The sequence below is a fragment of the Lytechinus pictus genome, chromosome 2 (assembly GCF_037042905.1).
Source record: "Lytechinus pictus isolate F3 Inbred chromosome 2, Lp3.0, whole genome shotgun sequence".
Classification (NCBI taxonomy): Eukaryota; Metazoa; Echinodermata; class Echinoidea; order Temnopleuroida; family Toxopneustidae; genus Lytechinus; species Lytechinus pictus.
In genome coordinates, this window is record NC_087246.1 from 9953240 (window position 1) to 9978055 (window position 24816).

At 36.5% G+C, this 24816-nt stretch overlaps 3 protein-coding genes across 7 annotated transcripts; all 3 read left to right on the forward strand.

The window, feature by feature from the left end:
- Positions 1-2129: 2129 nt before the first annotated feature.
- LOC129275827 (5-hydroxytryptamine receptor 1F-like) lies at positions 2130-11699 on the forward strand. 4 transcript variants are annotated; one of them, XM_054912309.2, is made up of 2 exons: positions 2130-2651; positions 8072-10913. In XM_054912309.2, exon 2 carries the CDS (start codon positions 8130-8132, stop codon positions 9267-9269), a length of 1140 nt encoding a protein of 379 aa, XP_054768284.1. In that variant the 5' UTR covers positions 2130-2651; positions 8072-8129; the 3' UTR covers positions 9270-10913. The 4 variants fall into 4 exon arrangements, with proteins under 4 accessions (XP_054768284.1, XP_063965166.1, XP_063965178.1 ...); XM_064109096.1 differs by having other exon boundaries at positions 2132-2557; positions 8072-11699; XM_064109108.1 differs by having other exon boundaries at positions 2132-2344.
- A 623-nt stretch (positions 11700-12322) lies between these two features.
- On the forward strand, positions 12323-16201 carry LOC129275805 (5-hydroxytryptamine receptor 1F-like). Its single transcript, XM_064109124.1, has 2 exons — positions 12323-12411; positions 12869-16201. The coding sequence occupies exon 2, from the start codon at positions 12900-12902 to the stop codon at positions 14037-14039; it is 1140 nt and encodes a 379-aa protein (XP_063965194.1). The 5' UTR covers positions 12323-12411; positions 12869-12899; the 3' UTR covers positions 14040-16201.
- A 2373-nt stretch (positions 16202-18574) lies between these two features.
- Positions 18575-23694, forward strand: LOC129275796 (histamine H2 receptor-like). 2 transcript variants are annotated; one of them, XM_064095748.1, is made up of 2 exons: positions 18575-18629; positions 19593-23694. In XM_064095748.1, exon 2 carries the CDS (start codon positions 19651-19653, stop codon positions 20794-20796), a length of 1146 nt encoding a protein of 381 aa, XP_063951818.1. In that variant the 5' UTR covers positions 18575-18629; positions 19593-19650; the 3' UTR covers positions 20797-23694. The 2 variants fall into 2 exon arrangements, with proteins under 2 accessions (XP_063951818.1, XP_054768258.2); XM_054912283.2 differs by lacking the exon at positions 18575-18629 and adding an exon at positions 19366-19424.
- Positions 23695-24816: the final 1122 nt, after the last annotated feature.

Here is a 24816-nt window from a genome sequence, read left to right on the forward strand (position 1 = left end):
GTCCTGTTGCCATGACGCATTACTTACTATATTTCTATTTTCACGATGTTCCGACGCGTTTTACTCCATAAAATTAGGAGTGTTGAGTTGTACCGATTCAGATTCAGATCGCACCAAAATAGAATGAGTATAAAATTCCCCGCGTGTAGATGACTTCCGGCGTGCTATCGTAGCTCGGGTTCACACCGGCAGAGATAGCGCGATCTAGCGCGCGCTAGACCGCGCTATCTCTCGTGGACCACCCCCAAGAGGTGCTCCAGTGGCACGCCGTTTTGGCTCGCCGTGGCTTGCTGTTGGGCGGACCGAAACGACGTTGTACCTTCCACACCGCAGAGATAGCGCGATCTAGCGCGCGCTAGATCGCGCTATCTCTGCCGGTCTGAACAGGCTCCATGAGGCTGTTCTCACTCAGTTCCTTAAACTAGTTTAGTGGAAACTAGTTTAGTGGAAACTAGTTTAACGCTAAGTGAGAACGGTCGAAGCGCTCTTGGAAGCGCTCTTCCAAACCAGTTTGGAAGACCACCTCGCGATGTAGTTTTCAAGATCGCTTCGCATCGGAAAAGTGGTTTTAGCGTAAGTGCGGACACAACCGTTCTTCGGGAAGCGATCTTCGCACATTTTGAGCGCGCTACTCCACACGACAGGTGTAGAATGCCTATGCTGCGGTTTCGAATTTCGCGCGAAACGTGTCACCCCACTGAGAGCGTTTCCATAGCAACAAGAGCGCTTTACGTGAAGTGATTTTGAAAACCACTTTCGTGTGATCAAGTGAGAACGCTAGCAAAGCGATCTTCCAAACTGGCTTTCTGAACCGGTTCCCAGTAAACTAGTTTTAGGAACGTAGTGAGAACAGCCTCCATGACAGAGACAAAAAAGAATGAAAAGAGGAAGTGTATCTCTTCCTGAAGTTCCTGTATGAATTCAGATAAACCCTTGTCATCGGTCGTACCGATGGTCAAGAATGATTCAGTGAAACTACATTCATTTCGCAGAAACTGTCAGGGAAGCAAAAAAATCAATGACAGATGGTCCAATTATATTCCAAGATTCGATTATCAGACCAAATATCATATTGTTTTGAAATCTGTAGAAGTGTGGTGCAAATAAATATATATTAAATGCGTTGGTCTGACAGCAGGCCAAGAGTGCAATTAAAGGAAAAGTTCACCCTGACAAAAGTTTCTTGTAAAAATAGCAGGAAAAATAATAAAAATATTGATGAAGGTTTGAAAAAAATCCATCAAAGTATTAAACAGTAATTAGAATTTCAGTTATTTTATTTGTGGCATCATATGCGAGCAGCTTTTCTAAATATTAAATAATAAATAAATCAATGAAATGTCATTCTCTCAGAAAATTGAAAATATTTTTTAATATACCTTCAGTATATCAATAGATAATAATAATAACGGCATATTTTCCCAAGGTAGCCACTTCAGTTCCGAAAACTGTTCTCCCAGCAGGCCCTGCTATTATTATTACCTGGCTAAGCTAGGCTACCAATTCAGGTGCACACAGCTTTTTGAGGAATTATTTCCTGCCGGTACCCATCTACCTCACCTGGGTTGAGTGCAGCACAGTGTGGATAAATTTCTTGCTGAAGGAAAACATGCCACAGCTAGGATTTGAAGCCACGACCCTCTGTTTGAAAGGCGAGAGTCAGAACCACTAGACCACCATGTGCCCACTTAGACAAATCATTTTACACCCATTCCTAAATAGAAAACAAAAATAAGTCATCACGAACCACTAAAAATTGGAAATATGCATTTTATATTACATAACATGTGGGCAGCTGCTCGTTTATAATGACGTAAATCCAAACTTAAAATTCTAATAACTTCATTAATCTTTAATGGATTTTCCTCAAACCTCCACCAATATCTTTTCATTATTATTGTTTTACTATTTTTACAACAAACTTTTCTTCAGGGTGAACTTCCCCTTTAAAAGAAATTGGAGAGTAAATAGAGAAAAGCCTAGGAGGGATAGAGAGGGGGCAGGGGATAGTAAGCGTAAGGAAGAGAAAGAAAGAGCAAGAGAGAGACAGAGAAAGAGAGAGAGAGGTGGGTGAGGGAGGAAGGTGAAGAGAGAGGGTAGTTGAGCTGGAGAGAGGGAGATCGAGTTTCTCATTACAAAATTTGATGGTACATCAGCATGAGCGTTTGTATTGTTGCAAAGCAGTAGGTGGAAATAGCAGGTACAGGGGAGAATACGGATGTCAAAACTTTATTGATTAGAGGCTGTTGCACCATAATTTGATGGACTTCCATTCAGTTACAACTTTCTGTGAATCAATCAATAAATGAATCCAGCTAAATTGGAGCAACCTTCTCTCATGAATGTAAGATACAAGTTTTTTTGCCAAGGATTGGAACATTTTATATTGGCAACATTATATTATTTCCTGAATTAATATGGAAGACACAGTTCAGCGAAAAGAAACAGTGACTGAATACATGATCGCGTAATGAAAAGGGGTACATTTTGAGGATATATGTAGCAGTTCAAACATTGTCAACATTTCAGGTTATTATTTCAATTGAAAACATACAAGGTAAGGAATCTTTAGTATCAACAGGGAGTTGATTAACTGTTTTAACCCTTGAACAATATGAGCATTCGCTGTGCGTCACTGATTTATTGCACAGGTAAGTCCTGCTTAATACCTGATGGGAGTAAAGATGGGAAAGAAGACAGGGACAAGCTATCATCCAAGGTGATTTAGATATAGTGAAAGAAACATTAAAATTCCCTAGGAAGTGATTTGTGGATAAAATAATAAAGTTTATTATGAGGAAAAACGCATCATCAAAATCGTGTAGCAAGATGTATATAAACTTGTAAAGTGAATTGATGGATATTATCCTTGTTTTGATAATAATCATTGATATTCTGTGGTGTAATGTGTCAACATTTTTTAGGGGGCCAGACATGCGGTATTGGGCCAAATTTCTAAAATAACCAGAACTTTGTTATTTAAAAAAAAATATTTTCTGTAATTGAGGTATCAAATTAAAGAGCAGATATTGAACTTTTTTAAAATGTGGTGTTCTTTTTGAAACCCAGATACAGTCCGCCAAGTGACATTTTGGTATCCCCTCTTCAAATTGTTTTTGCTCACTCATGCGTGAATGAAAAATAATCCAAGTAATTTCAGATGAATAAGGAGATTCTAAGCTTAACAATGATAGGTCATTTGTCTAATTTGTGATTAATTTATGATAAATCCTCGCTAGATCTTGGGTTCATTTTTTTGTGGGATGCACTGTATATACACACGATTTGATTAGAAATAGCAGCCATCGGTATGGTTTAAACTGGCTTTCATATCAAGAGAATACCACCCGCATAGCAGTGTCATATGGAAGCATATGGACCATGGCCCCAAAAGTTCTACATCCAAACTAAAAAGAAAGGAGGAAAGAAAATAAAGCAAAGGTAAAGTGTAAGATATTTTTCTGAATATCACATCAAAGTCTCAAAATCTCAAATTTAGTTAGATTCTCATGAAAAGGTGAATTTTTCCTTGCTTGCTTGGGACTTATGTAAAGCATTTTATTGCCACACGCGCCAGACTGTGCCCCCTACTTTTGTTTTAGGGCGAAGTATGGTTGCTGTCCGGGTGCCCATGTACTCGATGCAGTCATCGAACGAATTAGGTAAAAAATAGAACTTGTCGGATGAAAGACGGCTGCTGACTGCTCAGAGATCGGTCAATGATCTTGCGGCGAATTCAAGATCAGCCGGGCGATTATTAAAAATAGGCCGGCGGGAGCCCCCTGGAAATTGGTGGGTGGTCAGCCGATCAGTGCTCCGATGCCAAACAGAAAAGTTTCACCAAATTGACCCAGATTTGGCTTGAGTAATGGGTTATCAACAGGGCACTGCTCGGCCCGGGGGGGGGGGGGGGGGCACTCGACCAAAAAAGTAGTAGGTATGTGCCACGGGCGAGACAAAAAACGGGGGCCTTGGAGCGGGCTTTTTGTAAAAAGGAGGGTCCTCGGAACTACAATGTTTGTGAAAACGGGGGTCCTTGGAACGGGTTGCCTGCGTGTGAGTGAGTATGCATCCCTATGGAACGTGCACGCAGCTAGCCTGGCGGCACAGGCGCCGGGTGCGCTAGCGCAGAGGCGATGGTCGGACAGCGCTCTGCGGCCACTTTTCACCAAAATTGTGGCTCATTGTAGCAGATCAATGTGGCCGGAACCGCGCAACGGAAAATATGCGAAGATTTGGAGCGGATTTCTTTCTTTTTTCTCGATAAGAAGAAAATGCTATGCTTTGGAGCAGCTTTCTTTGTTCTTTTTCTCAATAAGACAAAAATGCTATGCCTTGAAACGGAAATTTGAGTGTTAAAATGGGGGTCCCCTCCGCGGCACATACCCACTATGCATTATATACTGAGTGCCCCCCCCCCCCGGGCTACTCAGCGACCGATAAGTCTTTACAGTCATTGGGCAGATGTCCTGCAGATAGCAAAAGTAGTTACTCACAAGACTTGCATGGAACAATGTGACAGGGCCTTCAGATTTCAACTCTGGATATTAAAGTATGAGACATTCAAATATTACGTTTTAAAAGATGTACAACTCATGTGTTCATGCAATTTTTAGGTATTAGAATGAGATTATTTTTCAATCCAAAATGTAACCAATCATTTTTATATAACAGATATTTAATCTATGTTCATAATGAAGCTATACTCACAGGCTTCCATAAAACAATTGGAATGCAAAATCAACATTTATTTGTATAAAAAAAAGGTCAATCTGTAGAATATCCTGCACGAAAAATATTGTTCAAATTTTGTCTATCAAGAAGTTATTTATTTCTGTTTCTGGATTCAAAAATTGCAAAAATGCACCCTAGACATCAAAATAACCATTACAAGTTCTTAAGTATATTCCAGCACTGAATGATTTAACTTTTGATATTCTATGCTAAAGAAGTTTGCAAGCTGATAACCAAAGCAACCAAAACAAAATTGTATACCCTATTCTAATTTAACGAGCAAGAGCAAGAGTCTAATTGATAGTGGTACTAGTTGGTGGTGGTAGATATATTTGCACCATTGAAACATTTTTATTTAACTTCAAGAAGACGAATCATCAATATTCAAATATTTTCCTGTGTTTTCTTAAATGGTGAATTTCAATACAGAAATAAGTACTCTTTGGGAACTATTGAGTGCACTTAGATGAAGCAGCAAGAAATGGTAGAGACAGACAGACAGAAGCGGATAAGGAAAAAGAAAGAGGAGAAAGATGGAGGAGAGAGAGGGAGGGGAAAAGAGGGGGTAGGGGAGAATCATCATAAAAGAAAAGGAAAGAGAAGAAAATGAAAACAAATTCACATTAATTCACATGGAAGTGAATCACATGAACAAGTTTTACAGATTGTCACAAAGTTCAATGTATTGTATACTAGGGCAAAGGATGAATGAGGGAGGTAGGAAATACTTGATCCCACCACATGTGCTTCTCTTCTCTTGACAATAAGGCATATTCAGACGGACTCAATCACCACAATACTGTTTACAAGAACTTATTCAGGCCTCAAAATATCAAATAATTATCAAACATATTAACCATTTTTTAAGATAAGAAGGAGACCCTTTCAAGGTAAATTCTTAAAGTTAAGAGCATGCGCAGTATAGTCTTATTAGCAGGCGAAGAGTGCAATTCAAAATCACTATCTCAATAGCCCTACGCCTCCCACACCCAACTACTCCCTGGATTGAGAAAGGTCTCATTAATTACTTTCAACATGAAACGATACCTGCAATCTTACAAAAACTCTGGAAAATTCTCAATAAAATTGATAAATACTTAATATTGAGGTGTAATGTCTTTCAAGAATGTCATAAGTATTCACAAAGACAAAAACAAAATACCTGTTATTTCTTAAACAGGGTAGATCAGGGTAAATTTCCCAGAGAATACCTGGTATTTCCAAACTTCAAGTTGGTCTGAATAGGCATAGGGGAAGGCGGGGTAAGTTGTGACACTTTTTAATTTTTGCATGTTAGAATTTATATGATTAATAATCTTGTAGAAATAAGTACCTTGCCTTAAAATTCAATTCTTCTGAAATATTTTTCACCTGTATAGATGTATAACTTTCTACCCCCACACTGAAAGTCACTGTCAACTTAAAAAAAAGAGATAAGTTGTGCCACTTTCTGGGGTAAGTTGAGCCACAAAAAACTATGTACAAAATGTATGGGGGAAGAACCAGCATGTCAATTTTTTAATTCAAAGTCTTTTCACTTGCTAATTCTCTATATAAATACGAACATCCTCTAAAAGGAAAAGAACAGTCATGTAAATTTGTCCTTCTGCCTGCATATCGATGGCTTTTTAAGTTTTTTTAAATACATTACCATAAGAATTACCCCAGTCCAAACTTAATGCAATAATTTCACATCCACTCATTTCTTATGCATTCATCATGTCAAAGACTATAACTAGAATGAGAATCCATACCTGGACTAACAATATTGTTCTTATGTCTTTATTATATTGAAAGACGTATGTGTAAAAAGCACTTATCTATTTCACACCTTTTTTACTTTTTTGGCTGAAATTTTTATTTTCCCTCTAAAAGGGTACTTTTTGTTTCAAAGTTGAAAACAATGTGGTGTTAGGGGTTATGCAATGGGTCATCAATACATGACACCACCACATTGTCTGACTCATTCATTATTAGCCTGGGGCTGGTGGCTCAACTTGCCCCTACGCTCAACTTACCCCGCCTTCACCCATATATTCAATTCAGTTCAAGTATTTTTATTGTCATGTCATCAAAAAACACAAAAATTATTGGCAGACTCTTAATGATAGAAAAGCGCATAGGAAAAAAGTATATATCACTTATCAGTCACAAATAATAAATACATCAAAAATACATATGTAAATATAAATTACCCAAAAATATTAATTATGAATATACCCTGTTTGCATGCAATGAGCACCCACAGCATGGCACTGAACACACAGATCCACTGCATGAAACAAAAATTGCCACATGCAGTGGAACCATGCACCCTTCAAACAGGCACTCGAAGCCATTTCATGGACATTCATGTGATCAAAAGACAACCTATGTCTACTGACTGCACACATAATCAAAAATAAAAGGGACACTCCGGGCCGAGAATATTTATATCTAAACAAATAAGAGTATAATTCAGAGCAAAACGCATTCTGTGAAAACAGTTATATGCATGTCGTCATGACCACTCATAGTGTTATCCTGGTTCCTGTATCATCATCTGTTCATCAGGAAGTGATAAAGACAATTACAGGAAAAACTGATTGTATCACCCTTAATCAGTTTCCATTACTTTAAAGACTTTATCTGTATAATTAATGTTTTGACCTATTACCCTATTTGAATTCCAGTGATATATGTGACTTGCACAATGAGGAGTATTTGTTATCAAGAATTACCTAGAACTTCAAGTTGCTTAACACAAAGAAACAGAGCCATTTCGGGGCAAAAGGCTGCGTAAATATGAATCACACTTCCACATGGATTTCACATTTTAATTACAAATAACGTTACTAACCGGCACCCTGTCAACGATTCCAATAACACATCTCAACAAATTTCAAGGATTTGTTTATCGCTATATTGTGCCAGCATCCAAACATCACATCATAGCTGATATCATGTAGGTGCTGTTCTTTAAGCACGCTACATATTTGTACATTTTGATATGAATTTTGCCTTTGTTCCAGTGAATATCCGGAGGAGCCATTAGAAAACAGCCACAGGAAATCAATGGGTTATTGTGCTTCCTGATTATTTCCTAACAAAATAAAGAGTAAATTAGAGTGAGCTCAAATAAATCTGAAACACTGCGGTGATATAGTAAATGTATATTGTACCTGAGTACTGGTCAGCTATTTTATCTTAGCCCTATTGCAGATGTTGGAGGGGCTACCACGACGTGTTTGTTTACAGTAGTTGCATCTATGATCCTTCTAGTGCAAATGCTTGTAGATTAAATTCAACAAAATAAGAATAGTAACTAAAGGTACTTTCTATTTGTCTCATTCTACAGATACTGCAACAAGCTGACTCTGCGCACAACCTGCATAGCTACAGAAATATCTGCAAATATGGAGACAACACCAGGACTCAATTACAGCCTCCTGATGGACAACATCGCTGAAAATGGCACACAGAAAGTTATTTCAGTATATGAGCTGTATGGATACTTCAACGTTATTATTGTGGCAACACTATTTTCTGTGATTGCTTTTGTAGGACTTACAGGAAATACCATGGTCTTCATAGCTGTTGGATTATCTCGCAAACTACATAACATCACCAATGCTTTCATCGTTAACCTTGGTATCTGTGATTTTATATCTTGTGCTATCCTGCCCTTCCATGCTGTTGCTGTGATATCAGAGGATGGATGGCCTCTTGCAGATTGGTTCTGTTCATTTATTGCATCTTTGTCTATCATCACTCAAACGGCTGGTATCTTGAACCTCACCCTGATAAGTCTTAATAGATACATCTTGATCACCAAGCCTCGGCAGTTCTACATGAAGGTGTATACCCATCACAAGGTTGCCTGGATGATTGTCTTTACATGGCTCTTCCCATTCTTCTTTCTACTTGTGCCACAGTTCTTTCTTGGTGGATTGGGTTACCAAGACCTGTTCCGGATCTGCATCTGGGACTCGCGCCACAAGTTTGCTCTCATATTCCAGGGAATTGGCGCCCTTGCTTTCATCGTCTCCACTATTCTAATCATTTTCTCCTATGTCTCCATCTTCCTCTTTGTCCGACGACACATGCGCATGATGGCCAACAAAGAAGATGGCTGCGAAGGATCAGTAGAAATTGTTGAAGAGGAGAGCGCTCTTAATGATAACACAGTTGTCAAAACAATCAAATCACAAAGAACAAACAAGAAGAAAACAATCAGTAAGAAACAAATTGATATCACGAAGAACCTCTGTGTAGTAGTTGTGGCTTTCTTCATCTGTATCTTGCCTTACACCATCCACCTTCCCACAGGAATCTACGATATGAGAGGCACATACTTTGCACTGTTATTCATGGCCAATGCTTGCATAAATCCTATTCTTTATGCAGTGAAGCATCCACATTTCAAGATTATCTTCAGCTGCATGTTCAGATGCAATTATTCAGATATTCCCATGCCCACAATGGGACTGAAGAAACTTATGAGAACTGCAAATTCAGCATCAGCATACAGCAGCACTGATGGTAGATTTGCCTGAGTAGCAGATGTGATGTGACAAATTCCCTAGCTTCTTGCATCATGATGTAACTAAAATAAATAAGTTTCATGTCTTAAGTCTATGGATATGAAATGATATTGAAACTACTGATCTATTAATGGGTTTATACCAACTGTCTAATATTCTGGAGATGAATCAAGTGACATTACTTGTGAGTTTGTAATAGCAAGTGGTCAGACTAAGTCAGTCATCTGCAGATTAGTCAGATATGAGTGGTAGATGTGATGTGACAAATCCCCTAGCTTCTTGCATCTTGATGTAACTAATTTGAAAATAAGTTTCATGTCTAAAGTCTATGGACATGAAACGATAATGGAACTATTGGCAATTTAATGGTTTTCTAAAACCAACTACCTAATATTCTGCAGATATATCCTGTGACATCGCTTGTCAGTGACTTGGTCATAGTAAATGGTCAGACTAACTCAGTCATCTACAGATTAGTCAGTCTACATAAGCAGTCATTTTGTGAGTCAGTAAGCAGCTAATAGTCGGACTGTAATATTGAGTTTTTGAAAGTGCTCTTGGTATCAATTAGAAAATCAGGTTTGCAAGATCTGTACCTTGCATCTTTTTGCATATGTGGCCTTTTGATAGTGTATATAATGCATGCAGTTTGATATTAAGGAAATGAAAAAGAGAAGGCATTATTTCTGTGTTTTCTTGAATTTGCTTTGCTTTGATAAAAAGCATTTGCTTTTCTGAGATGACATGTATACATGTATTTCCTTTGTTATAATTTACAATTTCATTTGGATAATCAATGTCATATGTGACCCAGCACCATAAAACCAACAAAAAGTCGCACTGTGTGGTTTCCAATTGGAGCCAATTAAGAGTAGTTTGGTCTGAATGTTCTAATATCAGATTTTGGTGTTTTCTGAAAGAGTATACTCTCCCCTATTTACTGTAAAAATTTGGGTGTACCAATCAAACCTTAATTTTTAGTGTTTTCACTATACCTATTTTTATCTTTTTTTTGCTAAATTTAATCATGTTTTGTTTTCAAGAAAACCAGAATATTCATCTCTCTTTAAACTTCTATAAATTTAAAACAGGATAAGTTCTAATATAAATTCAAACTAATGGACAGGATGCACCTAATTAGTGTGTGAACTTTGGGGGCAATCTGATAATTCCTTCTATTGATCTTCCTTTTATCTACAATACACAATACTAGTAGCGGAAGAGTAAGTGTTCTTCAATAGACTAGTTTTTAATCCCCCTTTTCTGAAAAGGAGTGTTCCATGGTAGTGAACATTCTCCTCTTACTTGAGGGGGTTATGATCAATCTTTGTCAATGAGTTATTTATCATTATAAAGCTTAAAATCTCCTCTTTCAGAAGGGCTATTAAACTAGAATTTCATTCCTTGTGATTTTTTGTGAGTTTTGTGGTGCCTGGTCACATATATTTACCAAGTCTTGTTCACAAACATTGTCTTAGATACATATTATTTTTTTAAACTCTCAGGAATCAAGTATTAATGACACATCTAAAATCAAATATCACATTTTCCTATTCAAATGAAATGAACTTTTACCCAGCATTATGGACATTTTTTGTAAATATCAATAAAATGAAAGTTATTGCAGATAATAGAATAAAGAATATAAATACAGTGAAAATATTTGCTTGTGGTAAAGTATTCTTATATCTTACTGTTCAATTTAAATAGGTTTGCTAAAGTACCTGAAGATTTGTACATTAATTGCCTACAATGTGCAAAAATTTACATACACTGTTAAAAAAACTGTGATTTTACAGAAAAAAAATAAGATTTTGCAGAAAGCAATAACAAAATCATTCTGTAAATTCATAAAACAGGAATTTTTCTGCAATTTAACAGAACAGGTCTGTTTAAAAAGGGGAAAAGGCTGTTTTATTCAAGGAAATTTGTAAGATTCCATACACCAAATACCAATTTCCTGTAAGATTACGCAATCTGGTAAGATTACAGGTGTTCTAGAGACTCAGCTGCAGAAACTTCTTTTATTTTAAGGATAAATTTTCTAACAGTGTAGTATATACCATTTTAGATAAAAAGCCCCTCCATTTTTGTGGATAATTGAGTAAATAGAACCATATTTTACTCATTTTCATTGCATTGACAAACTTCATATTAGTTACTTAATATGCATTACGAAAATACACCGTTTGGGGTTTCACCGCTGTTGGGGTCGCCAACTGCGGTAATAGACCCCATTTTTCGTTTGAAACTCTCATTTCTCATTTGAACATTTCCAAGCCCCGATAAACCCATCTTGGCCAGGTAATCCCCGTTGTCTCAATTTCACCTCCACTGGCCAGTAAAGCCAAGGACGAAATGATAAACAACAGCTGTGCTATTACGTAAGACTTCTCTGCCTGAAGAAGGAACTTCGGAATTAAATTATTGTCTTCGATATTTAATCACGTTTTCAAAGGCATATTGTATTCAGACATCCAATATTAGTCCTTTTTCAATTTCGAACGAAGAAAATCGACCTCGAAATAAGGAAAATAAGCGAATAAAAATTAGGTTATGCTTTGCATGCAGGGACTGCCCTTAAAGCGCTGCGCACACGATGCATTCACCGCGTGTATACACGGAACTCCATAGCAGGCTCTTAGACACGTTGCAATCCATCGTGTGTGACCCCCTGCTGTGCTGGGCTGTCGCGTTATCTTCAGACCGAGGTCAAGAAACGGGTGGGACAGAGGTGGAGGATGTTGTTGTAAATGCTGGTGGTAGTTAGGTGATACTTTACAATCCCTAAAAGATCAGCTATGGCAAAAGTAATATTACATTTCCTGTTACATCCTTTATTATTGAAATTCAATTGTATACATAATCCCTTTGTCACTTCATGCCTCAAGATCAAGTTTCTACGTAAAAAATCTGATGGTATAAAAGTGGTTGCGCCTCTGCAAGTCAGCAGATGGAAGTCGCAGGATGGGTGAAACATGCAATTGATCAGCAAGTTCCTCCTATCCTAGTCTTTATGACACAGTCTTAATCCAGAATCATTCAATGTAGTCAATTTTTGTTCCATCGCAACTAAACAGTATACTCTTCAAGTTACATGTAAACTGAAGCAACACTAAGGTTTCAAGACAACATATCTTTAGAAGACAAACAGGTAAGCCATCTTTTGCATTCCTTGGTATTAATTTGATGAATATTCTGTATCATATTTCGGACAATGCAGAGGCTTGTTCATTTCAGTACTTACAGGCAGCAAGGCAGCCAAGAGCACTGCAATCATTGACATATTGTGTGTAATGTCTCTGTGCCTTGATCAAAGGAACAAGGTAGGAACATTCTAAATAAAGAATCGTCTTCGGCATGTGGACCTATTTTCAAAGGGTTAGGGGCCTACATTGCTCTAGTTTAAAGAAACAGGGCACTCTAAAATGTCAAAGGAGATGGATGAAGGAGCTTATATCTGAATATCCTTGGCTTATCTCAAAATACTTAGATATTCTGACCCAAGGTGCTCTCATATCCACTGATCTAAGAATTATTATATTCTATTTTGAATTCTACCCAGATTAGGGAAATAATAATCTAAATGCTACTTTTTATCTTATCTACAGTTACAACGGAAACTGAATAATATAGGCAGATATGGAGATAACACCAGGACTAGAATCCTATGAACTGATGGAAAACATGTCTGAAAATGGAACGCAGCGGGTCCTTTCAATTTATGAGGAATACGGATACTTCAATGTTATTATTGTTTCAACACTATTTTCAGTGATTGCCATTGTAGGACTTACAGGAAACGCCATGATCTTTGTTGCTGTGGGGTTATCTTGCAAACTCCATAACATAACCAATGCTTTTATTGTCAACCTGAGCATTTGTGACTTTTTAACATGTGTTCTCCTGCCCTTCCAAGCGGCTGCTGTGATATCAGAGGATGGATGGCCTCTTGCAGATTGGTTCTGTTATGTCATAGCATCTCTTACCATCATCTTCCCCACTGCTAGCATATTGAACCTGACTTTGATAAGTCTCAATAGATACATATTGATTACCAAGCCTCGCAAGCTCTACATGAAGGTGTATACCCATCACAAGGTTGCCTGGATGATTGCCTTGACATGGCTCTTTCCATTCTTCTTCCTTCTCATGCCTCAATTCTTTCTGGGTGGAATGGGTTACCGCCAAAAGTTCAGGGTCTGCATCTGGAACTCTGAGCACAAACTTGCTCAGATATTTCAGGGGATTGGTGCCCTTGCATTTATCCTTTCTACTGTCATCATTATCTTCTCCTACGTATCCATCTTCTGCTTCGTCCGACGACATATGCGCATGATGGCCAACAAAGAAGAGAGCAATGACATAACAACATCAGTAAACACCATTGAGAGTACTCTTAATAATAAAGAAGGGAATAGAATCAAATCATATAGATCAGCTATAAAGAAGAAAACAATTAGTAACAAACAAATTGAGATCACTAAGAACCTCTGTGTAGTAGTTGTCACATTCTTCATCTGCACCTTGCCTTACTCAATTCACCTTCCAACAAAAATATATGATATGCGGGGTACCTACTTGGGAATCTTACTGAACTCCCATGCTTGCATAAATCCCATTATTTATGCAGCGAAGCATCCACATTTCAAGATCATCTTCCATTGCATGTTTCGATGCAAATACTCCGATATTCCAGCACCTTCAGTGGGACTGAGGAAAACTTTGAATGTTACATCATTGGCAACAGTTAACAGCAGCACTGATGGAAGATTTGCCTGAGATAGCAATAGGAAAAACCTGATATAACTGTTTGAAGGGGCTTACAGTTGCCTCACTGAGCACAGTCATGAACTATACACCTATATCTATTGATCTTCTACCAAATACCAAATTATAAAGTATTTAAAACCTTCAAAAACTAGCTGGTACTACCAAGTAATAAGAATGACAAAGAAGTCAGTAGTCAATATTTACAAGACTTCTGAATAGCAATCAATGTACAACAGACATTCATCATTCAATAGTCAACCACACATTGCCTGATCAAAGACCTAATGTAAACTAGCAACATGCTATCACAGCCTTATAATATATACATATGTATAATCTGGATCCACCAAGTGAATTATGGATTTTCTATCTACACTTATTCAAAGTACAACTGCCCCTGACTAATAGATAGCTCTAATATAGACATTAGAGAAACTGGTTACAAAACAAAATAGAATAGTTCGAATCGTAGCTGGAGCAAGCCCAAGATCAAAAGTTGTTACACTATACTCAGAGCTTAAGCTGCTAAATAAAAAAAAATATTATTACCTTCTAGCAATGTATTTTATTTATCAGTGTATTAACCAGCTTATGCCTGTTTATTTTTCTCAGTTGTTTGATACAAACCAGAATTTAAAAAATACAATACATGCTCCTCTTCATTAATAAATTTGCCAAGACACAGGACGTGTTCTTATCAACATAGTATTTGTTTTATAGGTTCGAAAATGTAGTACAATTTATCTAAAGACATCAGAAATGCACCATCTTTGAATTACTTTAAGACAAAGCTTAAGGAAAAACTTATGTCCAGTCCCTAAATTGAGTGATTTAGTTAGTTTTACATGTAGTTGTGTGACAATTTATTTACTGTTTCATTGATAAATATGTATAAAGTTGCCACGTTTCTTATAATTTGATTCCAGTGATGCAAAAATCCTGTGGAAATTCCTGCTAAATATCTTTAAACATTGAGAAGAACTAATAAACTTGCAGCGAATTTCAGCATGGACTTTCTTTCACACTTGCAAAGTACCTGTTATATTTCTGATCTTGGCAAAATGTTCTGTGATAAAAAAGGTTTGCACTTAAAGATAGTTGAGTAGATTAAATGATGGAAGTGCAATACTTACTCATTTAACAAAGAACTTTACAAATAAACCTTCTACATTGTGTCTGTAAAAAAAATCTACCTGTTCAAAAGTGAAAAAATTTGTCAAAACCCTCTGACATTATTAAGGTCCTATTTAGCCCTCACTGACATTCCATTGTCTATCTTGTATAAAGTCTAGTCTCAATCTTTTCAGAGGGTATGTTTAGTTGGTGCCCATATTAAAAAAAAAAATAGGAGAGAAGTAATTGCTAGAGGGTATTCATTTGTCTCGCAATCTACTATGGTCAACAAGGAAATTCGTGATCACTCTCGCAAAAAGTGTTCACTAGCTTTCTAGGAAATTCGTGATCACTCTCGCAAAAAGTGTTCACTAGCTTACAAGTTCACGAGCTTTCGAGTGCCGCTGCAACTCTTTATCAAGTGACGAAAATTATCTGATACGGTAGTCAATTTATACCAATCCCCAGGACCGTACGCACGAACGCGGGAACAATAGGTGGGCACTGATCCGTTATGTGATTGGTAGGAGAGAAGTAGTCGAAGCAGCTAAGTAGCATTTATTATTCGAGAGTGTATTATCAATTCATAATTGAAGTTTATGCTCTCTAAATGCAAGAGCTAATCTGGTCCGTAATCACACTCCTCTCAGGGTAAGACAAGGGACAAGTCGTTTTGGAGTGGGATTTGCATCTTTCGAGAAAGCATTAAAGATTCTTCTGGAGTGCACTATGCATATTTTTAGATATTTTCACTCCAGAAGAAGCTGTAATCCACTCTCAAAAGATAAAAAACACTCCAAAATGACTGGTCCCTTGTCTCACTCTGAGAGGATTGTGATTCAAAAAGAAATTAGCTCTTTTGCATTTAGAGTGTAGTTTAAATATAATATTCAGGACATGAAACCTGTAATTCAAAACAAAATAGTACATATAAAATGTCTTTTGGTGATTGGTACTTTATGAGCAATCGTATTTATCTGATATTTTGTCAGTAATCACAATTTGAAGTTAAGTCATGCTATTACTTGTTTGAGAATTTACAAATATATTCCTTCCTTAATATGAACAATTTTTGTGTACTTTGTTAAATTTCATTGTTTTGATTTTAATAAGAGTGTACACAGGGGTGAGGAGTTGAATGGATGAACAAAGATTAATAGAACTGGTGAGTGCATGACAGAAAAGTAATTAACTTGAGTGGAAGCTGTTTGGTGCAGGGGGTGCAACAAATTGAATTTACCTTTCTCAATGCTAACATAGACCCCTGTTACATCTAGAAAATTGGTGGCCTGGGGCTTGCCTCGGGTAGAAAAGAAATCAGATGTAAACATCCCAAACCAACCTCTGGCCATCTTTAAGCAAACCTACCTAAGACCACCTCAAGAGGTAGTCTCAAGCAGGCCCCGGTCCACCGATTCGTAGATGTAAATGCAAACCTACCTCAAACCTGTCTCGGTCTGTTCACTAGCTGTCGCAAATTACATCAGAGTGCGCAAATTTCCAAATAAAGGAGGAAGGAAAAGTGTGAGGAGCTAGAAGAATAACAAGGGAAGATAAAGAAGATGCAGAAGGAGGAGGAGAAGAAGAAAAATGAGGAGAAGAAGAAGGAGAGGAAGAAGTAAAAGAAGGAGAAGGAGAGGATGAAGAGGAAGAAGGGGGGAAGAAGAAGAAAAAAAAAAAGTCATAAGCGATTTTGTGTCTCGCCCACTTATGAAAATAGCCAGAAATATTGTGATTTGCGAGGGCATGCAACAGAATTGTATCGAAACTGTGAAATGACTGGGATGGAATAACACTTGTCATAAGAGACTCTTGCATGTAAACTTTAACGTTGATCTGAAAATGACCTTTGACCTTACCATGTGACCTCCGACTGCAGCATGACATGCAGGTCTCCTAACTACACCTTACAACCCAAGCTTTGTCCAAAAGTGACTTAAGGTTGCAGAGTTATGTGTCATAAGAAAGTCTTGCACGTAAATTTTAATGTTGACCTGAAAATTCCCTTTGACCTTACCATGTGACCTGCGACTGCAGCATGTCATGCAGGTCTCCTAACTACATCTACAATCCAAGTTTGGGTGAAAAGTGACTTGCGGTTGCGGAGTTAGAAGTCATAAGAGAGACTTGCATGAAAACTTTACCGTTGACCTGAAAATGACCTTTGACCTTACCGTGTGACCTCCAACTATAGCATAACATGCAGGTCCCCTAAGTACATCTACCATCCAAGTTTGGTTGATAAGTGATTTACGGTTGCGGAGTTTAATAGGTGTCATAGGAGAGTCTTGCATGTAGACTTTAACGTTGACCTGAAAATTACCTTTGACCTTACCACATGACCTCCAACTGCAGCTTAACATGCAGGTCCCCCAAGTCCATCTACCATCCAAGTTTGGTCGAAAAGTGACTTACGGTTTTGGAGTTATGTGTCATAAGGTTTGTGACGGACGGACGACATTTGGATCCCTAAGTCTCGCCTTCACCTCTGGTGGAGACAAAAATGAAAAATGAAAAGAGGAAGAAGGAAAAGAAGAGGAGGAGGAAGAAGAAGAAGAGAAGTAAGTATTCTGTCCATTGCACTCATAAACATTCATTATTTGTATACCATTGAATATGCAACTATTTAAAGGTAAAATAAAGTAATTGCAGCAAACAATATTATTATTTCATGAGAGAGCTTTTAAAATCAAGGTTACAATCACCATCTTAGATCTAGATCTGGAACACTGAAATCAACTCACCTATGTGGAATCATGAAATCTTAGCTGAAAAACAATAATTCTGATAACTACCACAAAAAGGTATATTTTGGACAGTGTATTAATATTACTTGAAAATTACCCAACATTTTACGGAATTCCGTGCTTATTTTGCTCATTCCTCAGCAATTACACATTTTGTTCCAAAGACAATTGGCACATATTTTTCATTTATACATACCAACACTTGGGTGGTCATTTTATTCGATTCTGTTTGAACTCATTTTGAGATCGATACCACAACTGGTATTTATCTTTAAATCGGCACTTTCTATATTACTTAGGTGAGAAGAAAATCATGAAAATATGAACACAAGGAAATATCATTTGTCAAATAACTGGGAATATGTTAAATCAGAAAGTTGGGGACACTAGCTGTTTATTAGTAAATTCAGCACTTACAATTCTATGACAATCAGTAATCTGTAGGATTTCTGACCAACAGCACACATATGAAGATTTCAAATATCAATTGCAGAAATAAGGTGAGACCGTCAACGAAAACTTAATTTGAAAAAAAAAATATGTAACTAGTTTTACAGACATCAATGAATGAACAATAGGAAGCTGATGAATCAGAGTTTGAATTAATTCAGAAAATGAATTGCAAAAAAAAATTAACGGAGGATAATCACAACACATTTTTTTGGTCTCACTTTACAGGTTGACCAGCCATACATACACTGAGCATAGCGCAGGCCTTGAGCTTGGCAAGAGTCAAACCGTAAGTAGCCCGACACAGTGACGTCATAGAATCATGATTCAAATCACGATTGCATTTATACGACCTTTTTCATTAGTGATTCTACAGAAACGTCTTTCCAAACGCCCCTTTTTCCATGTTTCATCTTTGTGATTTTCACCTTTGACTAAACCCAATCGTGATTCTGCAGAATCATTATTTGAATCATGATTTTAGGGTAAAAAAGTGGCGTATAAAAGCACCCTTAAACCAAGGTTTTAAAAAATTATATGTCAAGCAGAAGAGCATTTCATCAACATTTTGACAAGTTGTTAGGTCTGAGCATTTTCCTTGATTTTTTATCGGCTAAGAAGCTTTGTTCCTATGGCAACTTTCAGATAAAAAGTCAAAGAAGTCGTTCCATGAAATGGTCCCCAATTCTTCCATTATTAAAATATCTAAAACAAGACAGATAGATGACCCCAAAACATAATGCCTTAAAAAAAGACAAATGTTGACCGGAAGCTTAAAATTAAACAAATTCTGTAAAGTGACATTGATTTCATAATAAAACAACCACCTTTGTATGTAGACCAATGCTACACAACTCAAAATTAAAAGCAAGCTTAACGATAATGAAACCATGAAAATACAAGGAAATAATTATTTTTCTAACAAATCCTGTGGGATTATGTTACGGCAGGAAGTCAAGGTTTTTGTTTATCAGAAAAGTCAGTATATGTAGGATGTTCATGTGAATATTCTTACCAGTAATCTGTAGCAACCCTTACAAGCAGCATGCAGATTCAACTTCAATAAAGCACTTGCGGAAACAAGGTGAGACCTACAATTTCATTTTTTTAAATTGTACCTTCAAAAAAGAACTGTGCAATGATATCAGTTACAAGAGGCTGGTCATAAGTTAACTTAAGAATCTTAAGGAAAAGAATAAGGAAAATGGAAATTAAAAAAACACTAAAAACATTTGTTTGTCTCAATATGCAGGTTTAATTGAAAAGGTGACTGATTGGACCAGATGTACAGTTAAAGAAACATCAGCATAATGGAAACACTACGAGTAGCTGAAAACGTAACAGAACAAGAAATTTCAGTATACGATGAGTATGGACTCTTTAATGTTTACATTGTGTCGACACTCTTTTCAATAATTGCTTTCCTTGGATTGACTGGAAACGCCATGGTATTCATTGCTGTTGGTTTGTCTCGCAAACTCCATGACATCACTAATACCTTCATTGTCAACTTGAGCATCTGTGATTTTTTAGCCTGCACCATCCTACCATTTCATGTAGTTTCTGTGATATCAGGAAGATGGCCACTTGCAGATTGGTACTGTTCTTTCATTGCATCTCTGACAATCATCATCCACACAAGTGGCACCATGACCCTGGCTCTGATAAGTCTGAATAGATACATGTTGATTACCAAGCCTCGCAAGCTCTACATGAAGGTTTATACCCATCACAATGTTGCCTGGATGATTGCCATGACATGGCTCTTTCCATTCTTCTTCCTTCTCATGCCTCAATTCTTTTTGGGTGGATTGGGTTATCGGCAAAAGTTTAGGGTCTGCATCTGGAATTCTGAGCACAAACTTGCTCTCATCTTCCAAGGAATTGGTGCCCTTGCATTCATCCTTTCTACTGTCATCATCATCTTCTCCTACATCTCAATCTTCTGTTTTGTTCGAAAGCATATGCAAAAGATGACCCACAATAACAGTGTCAAAGATGCAATTGATTTTGTAGATGATGAAAGTTCTGTCAGTAATTACAAAAACAGTTCAATCAAATCACACAGATCAACAAAGAGGAGAAAAATCAGCAAGAAACAACTTGATATCACCAAGAATCTTTGTCTGGTTGTTGTGGCTTTCTTCATCTGTGTCTTGCCTTACACAATTCACCTTCCCACAGGAATCTATGATATGAGAGGAACCTACTTAGGTGTCCTTTTTGTGAGCCACACAGGTATAAGCCCAATTCTTTATGCAGCAAAGCATCCACATTTCAAGAATATCTTCAGTTGCATGTTTCGATGCAAGTATTCTGACATTCCCATGCCAACCATGGGATTAAAGAAGATTTTGAACCTCTCGTCACAAAGAGTCAACAGTATCAACGATGGACGACTTAGAGGTCCATCTGTTTCAAGTAGAACAAATATCAACATAATAAACTTAAAATAATGACAAGCAATTCTTTCAGTCACTCAGCAAGTGTACTTCTTATCAAGTTCTCATTTGACGAGGGGGCTGTATTTTGTATTTGGGTCTCTGTATAGAAATTATTATGTGTAATGGGTATATGTGGTGGCCAGAAGACCCCATTTATACACTTCAATTTCTGTTTCAATACATAGCATTTTCGTCTTCTGAAGCAAATAAGGAATAATAATAATAATACAGGTTTATTTACCCAGGGAAGCCGCTTCAGCTCTGAAAACTGTTCTCCCAGCAGGCCCTGCTATTATTATCAGCTAGCAAGCTCATACTATGAGCCCCACAACCGTTGCCTTTTTTCTGATTGAAGCGCCAGAGCTGCTCATGGCCAAAGTGCATGCTTCCTTCTCCATTGCATGCATTTGAGTGTGTAAGCACGACCACATAGGCCAGTGCTCGTACAGACCATTTTCACCTCCAAAATACCAATTATAGAAATGGAATTAGAGTACACCTTTCCTAAGATACATTTAGAAAGTAATTAATATTACTTTTAAAAAAGCCCAAACATAAAATGCTATGCAGCCTGTACAAAGATGAATAGAAAAATGGAGTGTCAGAAAAGTTTGGGCCATGTTTATGGAAATAGGTACATAAGTTAAGAAGTAGTTTGCACTATTTTTTTTAAGAGTGCAGTGAGGAAATAGCGTGGAGTGTTGCCATGGTAACAGGGAGTAATAAAGCATACAAAATTTGTTGTTTAATTTGATTGTAACAACATAGTGCTGTACGTACCGCAGTCAGCAGTGCAACAAAAAAAATACCTTCGAAAACAGGGATGTTGCATTATTTGTGAAACCTATTTATGAATTCAAAGATGAGATCAAGTGCACACCAAGAAGAGATCAAGTTCTTCTTATAGCTGCACTCAAATTATCTTGATTATACTGGTCTTAAGCCTTTCAGGAAGAGAAATCCACTGGTCAACTTTTTAATGTAATTGCATCTATTTTTGATAATTTGTTTAACATCCATTTTATGTCACATGCATTTTGATGTTGGTAATGAAAAAGTGTGTATTGTATTTCTTCCTCTTGAATTTTTTAGAGTTTAAGTATACATATTTTAATCATATACATCTTTATTTAAATGTGTATTTCTTATTGAAATGAATTAAATTGGATTAAGCCAGTTAACAATTGAAGACAATGGATGACACACAACACCCTAAAAATAATATATGGTTATCAAAAATTATATAATCGTAAGTTTTCAAGTTCATTTCATGTAATAGGAAACTTATTGCAATGAAAAGGTAAACTGAAGAGGATCATGTTAAATGACCTCATGTTCAAAATACAACCCCCCCCCCCAAAAAAAAAAGTCAAATATTTTTGTATTGTCCATTAGAGTGACTGATAAAAGTTGACATCTGATCTTGCTGTTGGTAAAGCATTTATCACTGTTCTACTTTCCTACTAGTTTATACATCCACTAAAACAGTTATGATGTAGAGGACTTGAAATCGAATAATTCTGCAATTTAGCACAAAAAATAATTTTGAACGGTTGCTTGAACATATAGTATACTAATTTATACACAAGAGTTCTTATAGACCAAAGCATTGTTAATTTGGCTCAGTTGGTAGAGCGTCCGCCTCACAACCGGGAGGTCGGGGGTTCAAAACCCGGCTGCGTCAGACCAAGAGACGTTAAAAGATGGGAGTTGCTGCTACCCAGTTTGGCGTTCAACGATTAAAGGGAAAGAGCCTCGTCGATCTGGCGCTGCACAGTGGCTGCCGGGCCCACCATTAATTGGGCAAAGCAAATTTTCGGAGTATTTCATTTCATGTCTATTTCGATCAATAAAATATGGATTTTCATTTTTTCATTTTCATGTTCTAAGGATAACCTATACAACACTAAGAAGTACCCACAGACCGTCCATATATCATCCAAACATTTGGTACAGGAAGTAACAAGGCCTGTGTCATTTTTTTAATGGTACATTGACTGACAATATCAAGGATGTTTTTTTTTAACTTTTGTTTGGACCCAAGCCAAAGAAGGCCAGTACATGTAACAATAAGTGGAAAAATATGTAGGAAGTCACAAATCTAAGGTTACTTCAGCTAAAGCTACTTGGAAAGGGAAATTCCATTCTGAGTCCTGGTGGGTGTTTCATGAAAGATGTCAGCTCTGACTAAATTGTCAGTGCTGACTATTATAGTGAAATCCTTGCTTTTGATTGGCTGAGAAGCACTGGCCTCTGACTGTTACTATGGTAACTGTTGGAGAAAGACAACTTGCTAGTGCTGACAACTTTCATGAAACAGTCCCAGAAGTAGATTTACTAAAACTACTAACATGAGGACAAAATTTCATTGAAATCAAACTTCTCTTTCTTTTCATAGTTACATCATGTGCTATGCACGATGCAAGAACAGATTGTTATTATTATAATTAATAGTATTATTATTATTATTTTGTATTATTATTCATGATAAATATATCGTTTCACAGAAGTATATGCTGTCATTTTGCTATGAAATAATACATCTAATGTAATATTCAAACAGGCAAAGAACTTATTTTATATCTGTAATGGAAATAAAAGAATTATGGAATCAATGGGAGAGTAGCTCACAGGTTGTGTCACAGAATAAAACAAACCAATCACAATAGTTTGCTTTTGATCAAATGTCAGGGTAGCTTTTTACTTTAATACAACCTTGTACATAGGCAGTCATAAGCAAATAATACTTGATCTAAAAAACCAATGTAAATGATGGATTTTACAAAGGCAACAAAGCCACAATGAATCAGCAGTGTTAGTTTTGTGTATATAAACAAGGATGTAAATTGTAATTATTAATCGTTTATTTCACCTCAGCTTTCATTTTCACTTTTGTCTTAGGCATGTATGATACCGATAAATTTCTTTGAAAAATAAAACCATGATAAAACTAAATATATTTTCTCGTTTTCTTCCCTTTGCAAAACAAATAATGAATCAGAAATATCTATAAGGTCTGTTCATTTATTTGTTTCCTGTCTTATGTAGAATTATCTTAAATAAAGAAACTATGCAGATATATACGAGGTTTATAATATCAACTAATGCATGATTATTGGGTTTGCTGATTTTTTTTCAATATTTCAATATTTTCTACCCTCTTGTAGGTTGCTCTAACAGTGCCATAGTTTTCTATCATAATTTTTAGATTACAGTAAATATATTTAATTTTATGATACACAGAAGGCTGATTATGAAAAGTATAACCCTAACAGTAAAACAATTCATAGATTGATATGAATCTAAAAAGTGTGTCACGAGGGTGCATATAAATTTATTTATTTCCTGGAAACACATTGGTCATAGGGACAATTCTTGTGATAAACTCCATTGATCATAATGTGCAATAATATCATATTAAAAATCAAATGATGTTTTTCGCTTCTTGGAGCAAAGTCCAAATTTAAAAAAGAACACACTTTATGCAATCACTTGACATGTTTGTTTCTGTCATAACTCATAAGAACAATTAGCTACTACAGCTGTCGATGTAGAGGGTGGTATAAATATGAATGAGGCAAATGTGTATTTCTAAAATTGCAAAGTACAAATATCTTACAGCAATCCATTTATGCAAGGCTAGATTTTCAATTTAATATCTTTCCGGAAATAATAATAATCATTTCTGCTGTTGAAAAAAGAATCATCTGCATAAAACAAGTTTATTTTGATCTATGAAGAGTACTTGGAATTCAAGCTTAACTTTCACTTTTTAAAAGGGATATAATTACTAAAGAATTATTTCTTATATGAAAATAGTAACCATGGTATTCTGGTTTTCCAGGCACCCAATAAGGAATGATATAGTTCCTGTTATTGATTAATTATCATTAGCCTTTCTTTATACAACCTGGTTTTCGACGTAAACTAATAAGGTTATGTTTAATTTTGAAACAAGATGCTACAAATTTAAACAACACAGTTGGATTTCTAATATTCATTGCTTTTAAATTGATAGAAAAAAAAAACTTT